Source organism: Bombyx mori, chromosome 15 (assembly GCF_030269925.1).
Source record: "Bombyx mori chromosome 15, ASM3026992v2".
In the NCBI taxonomy this organism is placed as follows: Eukaryota; Metazoa; Arthropoda; class Insecta; order Lepidoptera; family Bombycidae; genus Bombyx; species Bombyx mori.
Genome location: NC_085121.1, coordinates 14,261,719 through 14,282,197, shown reverse-complemented (window position 1 = coordinate 14,282,197; position 20,479 = coordinate 14,261,719). Strand labels below are relative to the sequence as shown.

The 20,479-nt window shown below is 36.9% G+C and overlaps 1 protein-coding gene across 2 annotated transcripts; it reads right to left on the bottom strand.

Moving 5' to 3' along the window:
- Nucleotides 1–1,757: 1,757 nt before the first annotated feature.
- Nucleotides 1,758–16,196, bottom strand: LOC778493 (candidate olfactory receptor). 2 transcript variants are annotated; one of them, XM_062672356.1, is made up of 12 exons: nt 16,126–16,177; nt 15,514–15,649; nt 11,334–11,452; nt 9,050–9,229; nt 8,150–8,298; nt 7,632–7,754; nt 5,642–5,796; nt 5,305–5,349; nt 5,061–5,229; nt 4,551–4,640; nt 2,316–3,085; nt 1,758–2,058 (listed from the first exon to the last, which is right to left on the bottom strand). In XM_062672356.1, exons 1-11 carry the CDS (start codon nt 16,175–16,177, stop codon nt 2,954–2,956), a joined length of 1,350 nt encoding a protein of 449 aa, XP_062528340.1. In that variant the 3' UTR covers nt 1,758–2,058; nt 2,316–2,953.
- Between the last annotated feature and the right edge of the window lie 4,283 nt (nt 16,197–20,479).

Here is a 20,479-nt window from a genome sequence, read left to right as displayed (position 1 = left end):
CATTGCGACACATACGGATATTACCATAACAGTCGGAACGTTGCTTCCTCCACGGCAAATAAACAGGAAGCTCTTTATAGATTCAGTTTACTCGTGTTATTTTGTTTTTTGTTAAAAAATCCATTCGCGTCGCTAAAATATGCATAATGTAAGAAACTCCAATGAAATTTGGATTCTTAAAATATCCGTAACATCGTGCAATAAAAATCAAACCCGCAAAATTATAATTTGCGTAATTACTGGTGGTAGGACCTCTTGTGCGTCCGCACGGGTAGGTACCACCGCCCCGCCTATTTCTGCCGTGAATCAGTAATGCGTTTCGGTTTGAAGGGTGGGGCAGCCGTTGTGACTATACTGAGACCTTAGAACTATATCTCAAGGTGTGTGGCGCATTTACGTTGTAATGTCTATGGGCTCCAGTAACCACTTAACACCAGGTGGGCTGTGAGCTCGTCCACACATCTAAGCAATAAAAAAAAACCGTGTTTTTGCATAAATTAATAAAAAGCTGTAAAGCATTACAGTGTAAATAAACCCGCAGTATCACATATCTTCTTTATCCCACTGTTACTTTAATATGTATTATAAACGTGAAAGTTTGTAAGAACGCATGGCCAACCTTTGCATTAGACGCCTTCAGCTCTAACACTAGGAGCAGGCTTAGGGACCTCGCTAACCGTACTCGTCGAACTCGACAAAAAGTTCGCCGTGCAACCTAACCCATGAATCAGCTCGCTGAGTTTCTCGCCGGATCTTCTCAGCGGGTCGCGATTCCGATCCGGTAGTAGATTCATTCGCGAAGCAGCTACTCTTGAGCTGTTAGGTCTCCTTCGGAGGCGCTCGGGTAGCTCAATCATAAAAAAAAAAAAAAAAAAAGGTATCGATGTATGTTTGTTACTGTTTTACGAAAAAACTATTAAATGGATTCTGATGAAACTGTACAATAATATATTTTAAACATCAGAATAACATGTAAACTATAATTTATAAAAATACAGTGGGAATTACAAATTAAGGAGCGGACGGTTAGCGTGGTATAGACATGTGATGCGTAGAGAGAAGATGCATGTGACTAGGAGATGTATGGAAATGGTAGTGCAAGGTAGAGGGGGAAGAGGTCGACCGAAGAAGACATGGATGGAGTGTGTGAATGACGATATGAGAGAGAGAGGAGTGAGTGTTGAGATGACGGCTGATAGAAGAGAATAGAAGAAAAAAATAGCTGTGCCGACTCCACCTAGTGGGATAAGGTGGAGAAAAAGAAGAAGAAGACAGTAGGAATGACCCAAAATATAATAAAAGTGGCAAGTAATAAGGATTTTTTTTTCCACCTGCGAGCTATTTTGGCCTGCGCCGCAAAAACCGTTGTATATACACACACATAATGTAAAATGGAAATGTTTATATAGTCCTACAAAAAAGGCTGTCAGCATAATCTATCTCGTATTTGTAAGCCATCATCGCCAAAATAGTGAGCCATGAATATAAGAACAGGGAAATATTACATTTTTTGTTTGTTACTGTTCTTTTATTATTGTCAGAAACAGATTTGTATAAAATAAAATTCAATAAGATCAATAATAAATTCCCGAAGCGAAGCGAAGGCAGGTCGCTAGTATAGTTCAATAAAAATAATGATATAATAAAAATAACATATTATATAAATCATTGGAGTGTAAGTACTCTTACACAAGCATTACGTGGTATTACGATAAAGAATTAAGAAAATATCAAAGAGAATTGAAACATCAAAGAGATAACACATTTAATCTTTTTATTCTTAAAGTAAAACGAATTACAGAAAATTAAAGAATACTGAACAGTGTTGATCTACGCGTTTTTGACGCTACAATATTAAAAAAAATCGTGTATGTTAAGACGTGGCTTTCATGAATTATATATGAATAGTTATAGTCACTTGTTTCTAAAACCAGATGGATCCGTCGGAAAAGAACAATGCAAAGATACCAAAGAGTAAATGGTGACATAATATAACATTTTTGATTTTTTCATATTCTACTTTAGATCGGCGTACTAGACTGAAAGATAGACCCGACGCTATACATATATTTATATTATAACAGTTTTTTTTTGTGAAGGAAACATTACTGCTGACCTTTAGACCTTTCCAGTTTCACCAAGACAGGTGGGCGAGCAAGGGCTCAGACAGGAAGGGTGGGATATGCTAACAGCTAGTCGAGCATCTCAAAGGAGACCTAGCAACTCATGAGTAGCCACTTCGCGAATGAATTTACTACCGGATCGGAATCGCGACTGGCTGAGAAGATCCGGTTAGAAACTCAGCGGAATGGTACTGGTACTTAGTAGAAGTAAAGGTACCTACTGTTAAGTGGTAACTCGAGTCCATTGACGCCGCAATGTAAAGGTCACTACACACCTTCATACATAAAGCTATTTCGTTACTCTTCTAACCTGAAGGCATTACAGCTGCGATGCAAACACTATACCAGATCTTATAGCAGAACTATATCTTAGATATATCTGAATCGTGATAGTTTTTGTGATAATCATTAATAGTACATTGTGCACCAAGGGAGAAAAGTTGGACATTTCCATTCCCGCCTTCGGCTCGGGTGGCAATTTTACACGCGGGATGAGACTTCTAAGAAAAACAATTTAACTGTTTTTAAATTTTTAAATAAACTGCTACTAATTGAATAAGAACTGTCTGATGAACTCATCTTTGTTTAATGCTTCACTATTAAATTTTATTGCCTATTGTTTATTTCACTTTTACACAATTGCACAATATTGCAAATTACCCGAGCAAAACAATAGCGGAGAATTTTAGGTGCGTGAGAGCAGACGTAGACACTAAAGCGCATGCGCACTTGTCAGTACCCAGGGAGAAAAAGTTAGACTTTCTTCCCTGTACAGCGGGACGAAAACCGAGCTTTCGGAGTAGGTAGGAGAAAAAAGCGTTTTTCTCTGACTACGAGTAGTTGTAAAATGTTTCTATAGTACTGATATTGTTTTCTACTAATTTTTCAGTAAATGAATCTGAAGCGGGTGCTTGATTGAATTGAACCATTACGAGTTCGTATGTAACTATTGTGCCGGCAACCTGAAAAATACATAAGATATTTAATAATCTATATAGTTTTGGGATACTTGGGATTAGACCACGTTACTTTTTTTTCAAAGCAATAATGACATTGGTTCAAATGATTGCCCTTGCAGGCAGACGAGCATACGTGCCACCTGATGGTGAGTGGTTACCGTCGCCCATGGACTTCAGCAATGTCAGAGGCAGAACCAAGCCGCTGCCTACCAACTTTGAACTCTTGATTTGAAGTGGACAGCGGTGGCTCCTTGTTTGAGTTCCACGCTTATTCCATACTAGCGATCCGCCCTCGCTTCGCTTCGGAAACATTAAAACACACACGAAACAAACAAAAAAAAAATTTTTTTTTAAAAAAGTAGCCTATGTTCGTCAGGGACAATATCGGCTTCTACTGGAAAAAGAATTTTTCAAATGGGTCCAGTAGTTTCGGAGCCTATTCGAAACAAACAAACAAACAAATCTTTCCTCTTTATAATATTAGTATAGATTCCCGTCTGATTAGAAGATTTCCTAGTTAGAAAATTCTTCTGATAGTACTAGTAGAAAATATTTGAACGTGCAATCGTATCGTGCAAATTCAAATTTTATGTACTGTTAATACAGCATGTTTTGGGTCGAACGAGTCGATCTTTTATTATTCCTGTCGCAAAACATCATAAATTTCAGTACGACGGGTAAGATAATTATTGCTATAACTCAAGATGATCTCGAGGCTTTGAACGGGATCTAACTCATAGACACAACCCACTGAGTTTCTCGCCGGGTCTTCCCAGTGGGTCGCGATTCCGATCTGATGCTAGATTCAGCGAAGCACTGCCCTCGTTAGGGCTAGTGTTAAAATTCTTTTAAGTTGAGCCCGTGAGCTCACTTTTTTTTTATTGCTTAGATGGATGGACGAGCTCACAGTCCACCTGGTGTTAAGTGGTTACTGGAGCCCATATAGATCTACAATGTAAATGCGCCACCCACCTCGAGATGCAAGTTCTAAGGTCTCAAGTATAGTTACAACGGCTACCCCACCCTTCGAACCGAAACGCATTGCTGCTTCACGGCAGAAATAGGCAGGGTGGTGGTACCTACCCGCACTGACTCACAAGAAGTCCTACCACCAGTGATTATGCAAATTATAATTTTGCGGGTTTGAATTTTATTACACGATATTATTCCTTCACCGTGGAAGCCAATCGTGAACAATTTGTTGAGTACGTATTTCATTAGAAAAATTGGTACCCGCCTGCGGGATTTGAACACCGGACGTCTTAACCTTTACGACGACCACCACCCACTTACTCACTTACCGGTCGCGTGAAGCTGGATTAGCCCCTTAAGCTACCAACGATTACGATTACGACAACGATATGGAAAAGAGCGGCATTCATATTGCGATCATAATGGAGCTTGATAAGTCATGCTTCGTCGGCATAACGATGCTAGTAAATAATATTAGATTTAAAATTTTACTTACACTCAAGAGCAATCCACGAGTGACGCTGAAAAATTGCAATCCGGTCAGAGCAACGTTGTCTCCGTTAACTTGTTCCAGAAATCTCTGCACCTAGTATATTTTTTTTAAAACAATTTAGAATAATTATTTTATCTCTATTTAACAGTTTCTAATTCTTGTAAACGATATTCATCTTTGATCACGACTGGAGCTAGTGGAAAACTTTAGAGTGACCATTGTTTATTATGATCATTAAATGGAATAAGTTACAAATAAGCTCAGAGGTTTTTCCTAAAACTTAATCCAGTAATTTCTCATTCTTTATATCACGTACTCCATAATTATGATAGAAGCTACAAGACGATTATGAATAATGAAGAAAGATATGCAAGACATGGTATTGCATGGCATGGTATATTGAAAAATTGTACAAAAATACTACACTATTATTTGATTAATAACCGCTTTTAATAAGAAATAAAAGTTACCGAATATAAACTAATTAATATAACTATAATTAGTATTACTTACCTCTACACAATAAACAGCTGAAGGTACATCATATAGGATAGGTGCGGGCACTGTTGATGCCAAATTTACTTGTGATGCTATCAACGAAACTGTTATAGATCTAGATATTAAGAACCCCAAAGAGAACAGTAAATAAATAACAGGTTCCCTTCCGACAGGTTTAGTTCTCCTGGAAAACGAATCTTTGATATAACCTATTGGTAGAATTCAATACAAATGTCGTTAAAGGAAAAATATAACTCACCTTTCAGAATAGTTGTAACATAATCCAACCATATCAACACTGTCACTGTCATAAAGAGTTAATAAAGTTAAAAGGACAATTATTATTATCCTCAAAGCAAAGTATTTGAGTTTCGTTAATCATATTGTAAAAGTTTGTTAGTTTGGTACAACGAATGGAGTGAATGTTTTTCACCATTAGGTCCTATTATTATGTATTTATTTTATTCATTTATTAGCCTATATATATATATATATATATTCTAAGAAATATATTTTATATCTAGATTTTTATTTAAAACTTCTCAGTTATTTAAAATAAATAATTTTCATGATCTTAAATCAGAAGAGAAACTTACTCAAAAGTATTAAATAGTTGGACGCATACAAAAAATAAATTATTTGCAAATGAAATAAACAGGATTCCGTTTATGATTTCATCAACTTTCCTGACCAGTTTTGTGGCTCTGCAGTATGTTTCTCTTGTTGTTCGCCAAAATATTTCCGGGAGATACTAAAAATAAAAATATACAACTAAATTGTACTTTTCACAGACAGTTTTGTTTTTCCTGTGAACTCTAACTCAAATGGCTAAGCTTTTATCTGTTATAATCAGGATTTAACTCACAAGACAGTTCAGGTTTCTTGAAGTCAGGAGTGATGATGAAAAGCTCAAACTCAAAAAAATGTGTTGTGCATATAAAAATGGGCTTACTCAATTGGAAATATATGCTTTAATAGAAGCCAAATAATTGGTTCGATGTTACGACACAAGCCATATGAACAGCGACTTAGAGACTTTACCAACATCTGTACAGCGCAGACAGAGAGAGACTATAATCGAGGCAATTTTGATGTGCCTAGATTGCAAAAGTGATTTATATATAACAACAATAAGTGCTTCCAAAGTCACCTCTTAAGACTGATCAAGAACCAATCCTAAATGAAGGAAAATCTAAAAATGTAGCTATTGTCAACTCGAGCAATGACTGCGTATTAAGGTATCTTCAAAACATAACTTGTCAAACCTGAAATCACTAAGCTTTGAAAAAATACGCATCAGCAAAAGTCGATTAGTTGGTTCTGTAAATATTAATTAAATTCTACGTAGCCTTAAAAGGTTCCATGTATATTTGAGAAAATGCATGTTTTCGTGAAATGTCCTTAAATTTGTAAATCACTCAAGAGCTTTGGCTGAATAGTTGACAGCCATTGTACAAAAATATAAAACAACACTATAAAATCCATAATATCTTAATCAGATATTCCTAATATACGATCACTTATTCCAAAGAATCTTATAAGACGTTGAAATAACTAAATCCAAGTTCTGCTTTCTATTTAATCTCGGCTGGGAACTTTCTAATCCACAACATAGGGGGCTGTAGCTATATCCCTAAACATTCTCGAATGTTCGAAACTTCGTCATTCGAAAGGCTTCGGTACAAGTGATAGCACTCACCACGAAGAACATATTCGGACTTAGGACTTACGTCGCTAACACCTGCGGATTCTCATGAATATTTTCTTATTATAAACAAAAATACCATTAAACTTTTTTTGCGTGATAAGTCTGTGGTGTCCATAGCTTAGAATAGTATCACCTTAGTTCTTATCGTGGTATAAAGACTAAAGCGTCAATCGGAGTATGGGCAACAGCACCCCCTGAATATTATACCAGGTTATCGCAATCGCCAACCGGTACATGTTGGTGGTAGATAGTATTGTAAGCCTGGTAATTCCATGCTGCTTGTCTTAGTCCCAAAGCAGTCAAGTGTTCTGTTTTGACCAGGAAGGTAGGATCGGTTGTTAGAGTTTTAGTTTTTTTAAGCTATTGCATAGCTTTAATCGCGGGCCTTGAGCGCGGCGACCGAATCATGAAATTCCGTAACGAAAAAAACCTTACACCCCTCACTCCGCCTACCATGTAGCTCGCGTTCAACACATTCACACGTTGCGCTTGTGTAGTATTTGTGAATAAGCGCGTGGCGTGAGGTCACACTGCATGCGCATCATGAAAAGTCTGCCCATCTCTCTCTCGCGCGGTCTAGCTTATGAGTGTGAAAGGGACAGTTAAGGTTTTGCTTTTATTAATGTTTAATATAGCGTGGTCTTGTTTTATTATTGTTTTAATATTAAATTATCATTGTCTAATTATAATTGCATAAGTTGATAAAAAATGCTATGCAATATCTTTACCGCGGCAGTTCTCGAGTGCCACACGTTTGTTTTTTTTATATTATCTAAGTTAGTCTACATACCCAAAGTATACAAAAGAACACAACAATGCAACAAATAACTTGCTAATAGACTAAAATGAGAATTATATAGATTTGTTTTGGAGATTACCTTTCCTTGTGCAGGCAACAGCTTCTTGTTGACCAAATCCAAACGTGATGTCAGATAGTAACTCATACAAATCACGAACAAATCCGTGAAGTTCCATATAAAATGCGATTGAATGTTAAGGAACTGAAAACATAACAACTGTAAGATAACTTCTGTTGTGCTAGTTATTACAGAATTTGAGCTCACAATACGGCCCATCTGATTCTAATTCATCATAAAAATTGGTACTGGACTTAAAATTAATGAGCTCCCACCCTATAGAGGTTAATACAAATAAACTTTGGCGGTTATATTGGTAGTGGTGACTAATGGTTTAGGGCGTTATCGGAAGTGAGATAATTATAATAATTAAATAACACAACTGGTTACTCCTAGCGTTTATTCGCGACTGAAACTTAAAACTAACAAGCAACGGAGCTTACGGGCGCAGCCGCATATTTTGATTATGTACTATTTTGGTTTAATAGCAAACTGTGTCCCTACAAAACAAATGACAGTATTTGAATTTGTACAATTACCTGTGTTACCATTCCCAGCGCCGCCGAATACGGAAGAAAATCGAATACCCAAGGGTAAAGATATCTGACGAAGCCCTCATAGAAACCAGTGTGAGGATAGCAAATCTGTGAGGCTGAATATGCAGATCTGATTGAGAATATGTGTTCCACTGAAAATGAAAGCTGAGCCATTTTTTAATGTATGATTTTCGAGATGCAAGTCTTTATCTTCACTTTCCTCGTGTATTCCCGAATATAACAAGAAAAGGACAGTTTGGACTAAACTAAATATGTCCGTCTATGTATGATTAAGCTATACAATGTAACCACATTTGTTTGGTACTCAAATACCAAACCGATTTGAAGATTGAAGAAGTTTTGGATCTTGATTGGGTATACTCTATTTTATTCTTCTTCTTCTCAACTGTGTCACTCTTGACAGAGTGGTCGTGATCATCATGTAGTGTTGGAAGGGGCAGACTTGATGCGTCTCATGAAGTCCCGCCATCTCTCCCCGCTCGAGGCCATTCTATTGCACTCATTTAGGGGATCTCTGTTTTATTATGTTTGTTTAAATTGTTTAGTTTTTGTTCTAAAGTATCCTAAATGATAAAATTACCGATGTTTCAAGCAATAACACTACGAAATACGTTCCTTATTTGCTTACAAATGATTTTCAATTGAATCTGTGAAAATAATTAATCGCAACAGCATTAGGTTATGGAATTCAAATATTTGATTAGGTTATTATATCAGATAGTCGATAGCAGAATACTTTACTGATCTAAACCCGCATTTCCGATTAATATTGCAGGGCTCAAAGTATATTAATATCTTGCTTCATTTTTACTTATCTACAACATAAAGGCTTAACATAATTAATATAAGGCTTAAACATCGAAACGCCTTCATTAGACTTACATATGGCCAAAACCAGTACAAGCAAAAGTGTAATATTGCATTTCTTCTTTAGTCTGAAGTCGAAACTTGGATCCAATTCTTCAGATTTGGAAATATGTTGGATAAGTTCCGGCCAACGTCTGGATGCTCGAATGAAAGCTATCATCGAAATAAATGTAACTCCATAGAATATTATGGGAGCTGAAAACGTTATGTATAAATAGGTATCTCCAATAAATATTATTCATTATGTCTATAGTCGAATATAGGCTTTCGCAATAAATTTCTAATGTAATTATTTGAAGCAATGGTAATAGCAACTTTAAGGTATAACGACAAAGGTAAGATCTTCAACCGGGCGGAAGAAATTTCTCGTCAAATGTTTTTTTTTTAGGAAGGAAAGACTACTGGTGGCCCATTGACCTTTCCAATTTCACCAGCCCAAATATTACTACTCTGCAATTATATACAAATATGCATATAAACATCGAGAAAATGTCATTAGCGAGATTTAAGTATCTCTCAAATATTTGGGTTCTATGATGACAACAACCACAAAATTTTATTGTACGCCTAATGGATAAAAATCACCAAAAAACGGTCACCATATCAGTCAATGTGAGCTTCCTTATCCAATCAATCATCCAATTAAATTTTTGTAAATATTTTATGGTATTAAATGGGGCTATATAATTAACTTATTAATTTAGTTAGTTTGTAAATATAAGCACAGTAAATCTAGTCTATCTTATGCTATTATCGAAGCTTGCAGTCATGGTTTTTAAGCTATTGCATAGCTTCTATCGCGGGCCTTGAGCGCGGCGACTGAATCAAGAAATTCCGTAACGAAAATAACCTGACACCCCCACTACGCCTACTATGTAGCTCGCGTTCAACACATTCACACGTTGCGCTTATGTAGTGTTTGTGAATAAGCGCGCGGCGTGACGTCGCACTGCCGCATGCACATCATGAAAAGTCTGCCATTTCTCCCTCGCGCGGTCTAGGTTATGAGTGTGAAGGGGACAATTAATGTTTTGCTTTTGTTAATGTTCATGAATATAGCGTGGGCTTATTTTATTGTTGTTTTAATATTAAATTATTATTGTCGATTTATAATTGCATAAGTTGATAAAAAATGCAATAGCTTTACCGCGGCAGTCTCCGAGTGCCACACGTGTTTTCTTTGTAATTAAAGCATCACCCAACTCAATCATGTTTAAGCTTATTTTGAATTGGAACAACTACTTTCTTGCCTTTTAAATTGGAACGCAAGATTGCTTTGCAGCAGAAATAGACACAAAGCTGACATCAAGCAGAATAGGCTTACTATTACCTTACTAGGTGTATTTTATGTTTAATATAGACAAGCAATATACTCTAATAACAACAGCCCTGTACTAAAAGTAAGCCAATTCAAGTGAAACTGCTAAACTCTGATGTTGTCATAGATATACATATCGACGCTTGAAAGGCAAACGTGACTAAGCGACAATAACTGCTTTATACATAAATGATAGGTGATAACCATATTCGATGCGCAAAAAAAATATATTTCTAGGTCTATTAAAATCATTTCAATCCTACAGCTAGTAGATATTTTTTTTTTTTTTATTGCTTAGATGAGTGGACGAGCTCACAGCCCACCTGGTGTTAAGTGGTAACTGGAGCCCATAGACAACTACTACAACATAGACAACTATCTACAACGTAAATGCGCCACGCACCTTGAGATATAAGTTCTAAGGTCTCAGTACAGTTACAACGTCTGCCCCACCCTTCAAACCGAAACACATTACTGCTTCACGGCTGAAATAGGCAGGGAGGTGGTACCTACCCGTGCGGACTCACAAGAGGTCCTACCACCTGTAATCACGAAATTCATAATTTTGCGGGTTTGATTTTTATTACACGATATTATTCCTTCACCGTGGAAGTCAATCGTGAACATTTGTTAAGTACTTATTTCATTAAACCCGCCTGCGGGATTCGAACACCGGTGCATCGCTACATACGAATGCACCGGACGTCTTATCCTTTAGGCCACGAGATTCGTTAAAATATAATTTTTTCAGGTATTTCAACTTTAAATTAGTCTACTGTAAAGTTCACGCATTGTCGCTTAGTTACGTTTGCCTTCCAAGCGTCGATATGTAGCTGAAATAAATATGTGGGAGCCAATCTAGAATCCACCATTAGCCTAACTTCCCTATTAAACCTAATTTTTTTTAAAAGTACTTTATCAATGAATATCCAACAATTATCTAATTTTTATTTCAGGTCATAATAAAAGTGAAATATTTACTCGTTCCATTCAAAGTAGTCTCAAAATGGGCAACATATAGAATGCACATCACTATGATAAAAAGTTGTCCAATCATAGATAGCATTGAATAGCCGCATTTCCAAGAAATCGGCACGAACCTGAAAGTAAAAGAACTTGCTCTATGTATGTGCAGAAAGTTCTGAATAAAGATAAAAATATAAATAAGACATACGAGGGCGGCACTGAAAATTTCGGGAATTAACGAAGTGACACAACATTACTATTTAAAAATGTATTTATTGCTTTTCGAAGTATTCTCCGCGAAATTTGACACATTTTTCCATACGATGGAACCAATCATTGAAGCAACCATTCCATTCGGAAGTTGGGGTCTCCAAAATGGCCGTTTTGTAGGCGTCCACAGCTTCTTCAGGTGATGAAAATCTCTGTCCACGCAATTTATTCTTTATTTTAGGGAAAATATAGAAATCATTAGGGCTTAGGTCGGGGCTGTACGGCGGATGGTCTAATAATTCTATGTTTTCTTGCTCTAAAAACTCTTGTTCTGTGCGCGGTGTGAGAACTCGCATTGTCGTGATGGAGGATGATGCGGCGGTTGCAGTTCTCTTTACGGAGTTCAGAAACGACTTGTGGCAAACAAATGCTAGCATACCATTCTGCATTAACCGTTCTTTGTCCCTCAAGAGGAATAGTCGTAACATGGCCGGTTTTGGAGACAAACGTGGCCACCATTTTTTTTGCAACACTCCGTGAACGAACAATTTTTGTTGGCTTTAACTCATTTTCGAACACCCAAACTCGTGACTGGTTTTTTGTTTCGGGTTCGTACGCGTATATCCAGGATTCGTCACCTGATACAATGTTGTATACAGCATTTGAGGATCCTGCGTGGAATCTTTCGAGAGTTCTGACGCACCAAGTAACGCGAGCCGCTTTTTGCTCTTCACAAAGCGAATGCGGTATCCATCGGGAAAACAACTTTTTTACACCTAATTGTTCATGTAAGATTATTTGTATTTGACTCATGCCAATGTCTAAAGTTGCCTGAATTTCGCGGTATGTCACATGTCGATCTTCCTCAATCAGCTTACGCACAGCATCAACGTTTTCTTGGGTGACTGCAGTTTTTGGACGACCTTGACGGGGATCATCACTGAGCTTGACACGTCCACGTTGAAACTCAGCAAACCAGCGATAAATTGTGGTTTTGGATGGGGCTTCATCACCAAATGCAGAAATCATCCGGTCAACACACTGTTTTTGTGTTAAACCACTTCGAAAGTCATAATAAATCATCGCTCTTGAATTTTCTCGAGTCAATTCCATTTTCTCAACGACTAAACAAGTTTGACAAAACCTCGTGACAAGACCGAGAATCTTTTTTTAAATAAATAAATGGTATTTGATTTTTAAAACCAAGGAGTTTTCAATTAAAAAGATTTTAATATGACAGGAACAGTGGAAATATTCCATTCCCGATACTTTTAGTGCAGCCTAGTACGAAGATATATTATTTATAGCATGCCTATTCATTCTACCAAATAGTTTTAATATATACCTTTATTTGTTCTTTTGTTTCTCTAATTTTTATTTTTTTTATTGCTAGATGAGTGGACGAGCTCACAGCCCACCTGGTGCTAAGCGGTTACTGGAGCCCATAGACATTTACGACGTAAATGCGCCACCCACCTTGAGATATAAGTTCTAAGGTCTCAAGTATAGGCTGCCCCACCCTTCAAACCGAACGAAACGCATTACTGCTTCACGGCAGAAATAGGCAGGGTGGTGGTACCCAACCGCGCGGACTCACAAAAGGTCCTACCACTAGTAAAAATTATTAATTTTTTTAATCTTCTAATTTTTTTAATCTGCTAAATTGAACTTGTAATAATTTAAAAATTATTTTTTTATTAAATGATTTGAAAAAAATCCAATTTAATTACTATGATGAAGACTCTAGACACGTAAATATTCCCTACCTTCAACTTAACAGCCACAAATATGTTAATCGCATCCAATCGAATCACGCATAAGCTGTTTTGGATCGATCGAAATCTTCCCGAATATTACAAAAATTAGTTACAGTCTAAACATACATAAGAAGCCACCTAATCTCGACCATCCGGATCTCCTCAATAGGTTAAAGAAACACACTAGGCCGTGAGAAACATTGATGCTAAAAACCTACCAGAATTATATCGACCTAGAATAGTCACTTCAACATTAATAGTAGGTTATTAATGATCCACTGATATACTATCAATCAGATAGACATATCAAATATTTATCAGGAACAACAATCACGATTAATAGCTACGAATTGGAACTGCCTTTTAAACTGCTTGACTTTGTGTGGTAAATTATTATGTTAACTGATACATTGAAAGATAATTATTTCCTGTTCTTGACTATATTTTAGTAACAAAGAGTCCGAAGATCTTATTGAGCTTAACTAATCTCTTATTATCAAGACTAGAGGTCCCGCAGTAGTCGAAATTCGACAATAATTAATTGGAATTGTATGTTTGTACACTATTATGATTGTATTTTATACTTCTATAATCACAAATTTCGCCAAGACTACACTATAAAAAATATTAACAAAGACAAACAATATTTAATCTATTCTCAATTTGACCACACGTCAAGAACAAAAGTTTGACAATAAATAGTAGGCATGCTTGTGTGCGTCAAATACATGGTATGTAGTGTGTGTAATGTTTTCTTTATTGATTTAATGTATGTTTTATGCATTATTTAAAAAAAGTATTAGCATTGTGCACTTCTTCTCTATATTCTCTATAAGTGTGGAAAATTTCATACTCCTCCGTCCGCGCAATTTTCGTAAAAAGGGATACAAAGTTTTTGCTTCACGTATTAATATATAGATAATTGTTTACACCGGATTTACATTCAATGTCCAGCATTTTGTTTAATTTCTTGTAGTCCAGTCAAATATACTCTTCAACAGTTTTAAAATAGACTAGTACATTTGCGGTAATTTTTATTAAAACATTGAATTAGTGGACAAATAAAATTCTGCTAATATCAAAAAATGTAAAATATCCGTGCCTAACAACATACATCTCACACGTAAATCTAAAACACTTTTTTTTTTTAAGGGAATACGTAGATTATATTTTTCAACAAGATCCCACTAAATGTTCAATTACTACCTGTTCATAGATTTAAGAAAACTGTCAAGAAACGTTTGTGCAACAGGGCATATTATAAAGTTAAGAATTATTTACTAGATGGCAATGAGGGACGTGGGCTACGTGGGAATGAGGCGCTCGCTCCTGGCCTTTTCATTTTTCATTACTATTATTATTATTATTTTCATTGTATTATTTGACTTGTTTTTTCCTTTATTGTAAATATTTTTATGTATTTAAAAAAAAAAAATATTTGAGAAAAAACAAAAAAAAAGCCCGCTGAGTTTGTTTCGCCAGTTCTTCTCAGGACTGTGGCTTTTTTTGGAACCGGTGGTAGAGTTAACATTGTTATTTATATTTTAACATTCAACAAGTGTGTCATACTGACATCTAAGTTGAAATAAATGATTTTGAATTTTGAATTTGAAGATAGCTGACAAATACCTAATACCTGCATAATAACAGCAAAAACATTTGGTGTAATTACAAAAAAAATGTGTCCATCTTCATATCTTTTTGCCTTAGTACGCAGGAGTATTGGCCCAGGTACAGGCCCACATGGTAAATGGTTACCCTCTTGCATAGACATTAGCGATGCAAGGGGCATAGTCACAGAATAGATAAATAAGGTATATTTTTATGTTTTAGACAAATAATATTGTAATTAAATGTAATTTCGACTTACCGATCGAAAGATATACCTCCTCGCTCTATACTTGAGGTCTGATTTTTTGTTTTACAAGTTATAATTGCACAACACGGCACTATAAAGCGGATATCGGTTCGCCAAAGTAGTCCGAAGCGCACTAAACGCGGTGAATGAAAGAATCGGTCGAGTTATGTTTGTACAATCATAACTGTGGCACGCTTGCCCCGCCTACATTACCATTCCAACCTTATTTATCTATTCCGTGGGCATAGTCAAGTCGCTACTTACCATTGCTTAGTGCATGTCTCAAGGGTCTTTAGATAATTTAGGTGGATAGAAAGTCAATCACTTGTGTAGTGCAATAAAATAAAGCAAACACTTCGAAAATACTAACTTAACTTTGTTCGCATCGTTACTTAGAAGACCACAAACGGGAAATAATGAGAATAATTGTCCAATAAACAAAACCAGTTTTAGAGATCCTTGAAACGTTACAGTTTCTTGGCTTTGAATTTTGTGAATCTTGCTTTCTGGGGAAACATAAAATCAACAATGTAGAATATACTTAAATGATACTCTTAAAGTAAGTGTAACCTGAATGCTAAGATTCGTTTAGAATTATGTCAATTGCATTGTTAGATACTACGAAGCATAAGGTCAATAAAGTTATTGTTAATTTCAAAGTCAAAAAGGTGCCTTAAACAGAAACATCCACTTTGAAACCATCTTCCATTGTTAAAATACGACCTTTATGATCCAGAAATAACTAAGGCGGTGGTGGTGCCTACCAGCTACAGGTACTACCTTCTTAGCTATTTCTTCCGCAAGGTAGTCAGGCGTTGCAGTTTGGCAGATATGACAACTGTGGAACTATACAATTATGACTTTGAACTCACGTCTCGAGATCAATAAGACGTGTCAAAAAAAAAAGCCCGCAACTGAATACGAAAAAAAAAAATAACTAGTGTAAATAATGTTTTATAAGTAAATCAGACTCCAAACTTACTTTTGGCCGAAGTCCAAAACGATAAGTTCTGTTTGTAGTTTCTCAGAAGCATTTCTTAGTTAAAATTCTTTGGTATCGTGTTCAATAGTACTATTTACTTCTTTACCCGATTCAGTTGTGACTCGCTAATGGATGTTTTTCATTTACTGACCGTGTCATAGATTTTAGGGATCCTTCGTTTATTATTTTGGTTGAATTTTTGCTTAGAGTTCGCTCCTTAGTTCGAACCTGTATGTATGAGCAGTTTCTAAACACTATTTTGGCTGCCGTTGGTAGTTTGAAAATTGCTTTCTTAGGATTACTAATAGAAAAAAAAAACACTCACATATATAGTGAGATATTTTTTACCATACCACCCAGTATCCAGTATACTAGGTGGTATCGTATTTTAGCTGTGCCTCATAAGTATAACAACATGTATATCGGAAATCAAAACCTATTATAATAAAAGAATAAATTTGGAAGTCGTCGTGGCCTAAAGGATAAGACTCCCGGTGCATTCGTATGTAGCGATGCACCGATGTTCGAATCCCGCAGGCGGGTACCAATTATTTCTAATGAAATACGTACTCAACAAATGTTCACGATTGACTTCCACGGTGAAGGAATAACATCGTGTAATAAAAACCAAACCCGCAAAATTATAATTTGCGTAATCACTGGTGGTAGGACCTCTTGGGAGTCCGCACGGGTAGGTACCACCACCCCGCCTATTTCCGCCGTGAAGCAGTAATGCGTTTCGGTTCGAAGGGTGGAGTAGCCGTTGTAACTATACTTGGAACTTATATCTCGAGGTGGGTGGCGCATTTACGTTGTAGATGTCTATGGGCTCCAGTATCCACTTAACACCAGGTGGGCTGTGAGCTCGGTGGTATCGTATTTTAGCTGTGCCTCATAAGTATAACAACATGTATATCGGAAATCGAAACCTATAATAATAAATAAACGAGATTTGAATGTGGGCTAATAATGTACTAAGTACTAGTAAGTCTAGATAAATAAATCCAGTTACAATTCCGAAGATGCGGGTTATTTTCGAAAAGTTGAGTATTTTTGTTTTGAGAGTTTTGAGATGTATAATAGTACGTATTCATGAAATGCCGGTATGATCGAAGACTTTGTTATAGTAGGATTTTCAAATACATTTTAGCGACAATGGCAATTAATGGAAAACTATTAAATTCAATTTATAATCAATATATATTTTGCTGGGAGTCCTCAACAGAGCGAAGCGGTACTTCACGCCTGGACAAAGACTTTTGCTTTATAAAGCACAAGTCCGGCCTCGCGTGGAGTACTGCTCTCATCTCTGGGCCGGGGCTCCCAAATACCAGCTTCTTCCATTTGACTCCATACAGAGGAGGGCCGTTCGGATTGTCGATAATCCCATTCTCTCGGATCGTTTGGAGCCTCTGGGTTTGCGGAGGGACTTCGGTTCCCTCTGTATTTTATACCGTATGTTCCATGGGGAGTGCTCTGAGGAATTGTTCGAGATGATACCAGCATCTCGTTTTTACCATCGCACCGCCCGCCACCGGAGTAGAGTTCATCCATACTACCTGGAGCCGCTGCGGTCATCCACAGTGCGTTTCCAGAGATCTTTTTTGCCACGTACCATCCGGCTATGGAATGAGCTCCCCTCCGCGGTGTTTCCCGAGCGCTATGACATGTCCTTCTTCAAACGAGGCTTGTGGAGAGTATTAAGCGGTAGGCAGCGGCTTGGCTCTGCCCCTGGCATTGCTGAAGTCCATGGGCGACGGTAACCACTCACCATCAGGTGGGCCGTATGCCCGTCTGCCTACAAAGGCAATAAAAAAAAAAAAAAAAAAAAAAAAAATCGCACACCGGATGATGATATTAATCTAGAATTTGGACTTTTGTTTAACTACTCAAACATCTGGTCGACCGTGTGCTAATATGTCATTAATGACAATAAACACTTAATGTTTTCTATGACGGTATTATTATTTTTCTCTTTTTTTATTGACTGTATAAAAAACAATTTCTTTTAAAAAACAGCAGATAACTATCGAAAACTATTTAAGTCTCGATACTTAAAATTAGCTTTAATATCCGTTATTATGTCGTATTGATTTTTAGGAGACGCTAGTGAAGTGCTCTATTGTATTTTTTAATGGTCGATCGATATTGACTGACTAAGTAGTGCAATTATTAGCGGTCCTAACTCGATTTCCATATACTACCAACATTCGTGTGATGAACAAGTTTGTTTGCTTTTTGTCTGGATGCTTATATCTGTACGTGTCTACGTACACAAGTACTCATATCAGTCTCCAAAGTCCAGGGAATTCTAATCGTCATGATAATCGCCTTATTGTTGCCACCGGTGACTACTCCCCGAATCCTGATCATGCAGTAGCCAGTCACCGTCGACGACCTAGACACGACCTTACGGATCCATCAGATCCAATAACCTTTGCATTAGACGCCTTCAGCTCTAACACTAGGAGCAGGCTTAGGGACCCCGGTAATCGTACTTGTCGAGCTCGACAAATAGTTCGACGTGCAGCCTAACCCATGCATCGGCCCGCTGAGTTTCTCGCCGGATCTTCTCCTCAGCGGGTCGCGATTCCGATCCGGTAGTAGATTCATTCGCGGAGCAATTGCTCTTGAGTTGTTAGGTCTCCTTTGGAGGCGCTCGGGCAGCTGTTAGCAAATCCCACTCCTCCTGGCTGAGCCTTTGCTCGCCCACCTGTCCTAGTGAAACTGGAAAGGCTTCCGGGCCACCAGTAGTCCTTCAATTATAAAAAATGGAATTTTAATTTAAGGCCAGACGACTTGTCCCCGGCTCTCATTATTATAATGTAAGAAGTAACGGTAACTATTTGCCGTGACCAATTAATAGAAAAATGTTATAATGTATATATATAATGTAATCACGAGTGGGTACTATTATTGTTCTTGGTAATGTAGTAAGGTAGCCCAGTATTTTAGTTTCATAGAATACTGTCTATGGACTACTTTCACATAATGCAGATCTTCGACTCGCTGAATAAGTCACAAACATAACAAATGTATTTTAACACGTTATTTTATACGCACACCAACCAGTATATAAATAAATGGATAACACGATACCAATCTATATATATAAAAATGAAACCCGTTTTCCGTTGTGACGACATAACATGAAAACGGCTTGACCGATTTGGCTAATTTTGGTCTTGAATTATTTGTGGAAGTCCAGAGAAGGTTTAAAAGGTATAAAAATATAAAAATTCTCGGAATTAAATAAAAATAACAATTTTGTTTTCCCTTTGACGTGTCCCCCGTCGGACGGATTCCTTTTGTTTGTTTTAAGTTTATTCTATATAAAAGTTTAGGTCTTTTATTTATCGATTGAGGCACTACGAAGTCTGCCGGGTCAGCTAGTATTTATATAAAAATGTACATTGAATAAGAAAATTAGACTTGAATAATTTGGGTATATTTATGTACATAATATAAAAAACAGCAACAGAACTCACCCTCTAAGCAAAGATTCTGTTTCAAAAATCACAATACTTCAGTCCCGTAATCATGAGTTTTGAATAATTGTAATTATTTATTCAGTAGCTCTCCGTTTATGTTTATATGGGCTTTGATAAATGATATTTTGATATAGATTTGACGTAGGGCTGTCACGTAAACAAACAACAACAAATAACAGGCGGTTTGACGACGAGGGTTGTACTAATGCGATATTACTAGTTACAAAGTTGATTATTTTTTCGATTTTTATTGCGTCTTCAGAAGGAGTTAATCTGACAGGTCACCGTTGGCAGATTATTGCCGTCGATCATAAAAACATGATGCTAGGATCAAACCAATGCGTCTTTTAATATTTTTTAGGGAGAAATTAGGTTTAATACGTCTTATCCATATCTCTCTTGTGGCGCAGCTAAGTCAAATCTAGATATCTCTATCATGCGGGTGCTTATATATTAAAGAGGTCCTATTAAAACATTATGTCCGGTGTTAATGTTTTTTTTGGTATAATTGGCGTCACGGCTAACAACACATTTCGTAGCTGGTACAACTATCATCCAAAATAACCTTTCTTATTTTCATATGCTTTTAGATAGACATATTGAGTGCACGTGTACTCATTTTTTTGAATATGAACTGGTGGTAGGACCTCTTGTGAGTCTGTGCGGGTAGGTACCACCACCCTGCCTATTTCTGCCGTGAAGCAGTAATGCGTTTCGGTTTGAAGGGCGTGGCAGCCGTTGTAACTATAGTGAGACCTTAGAACTGATATCTCAAGGTGGGTGGCGAATTTACGTCGTAGATGTCTATGGGCTCCAGTAACCACTTAGCACCAGGTGGGCTGTGAGTTCGTCCACCCATATAA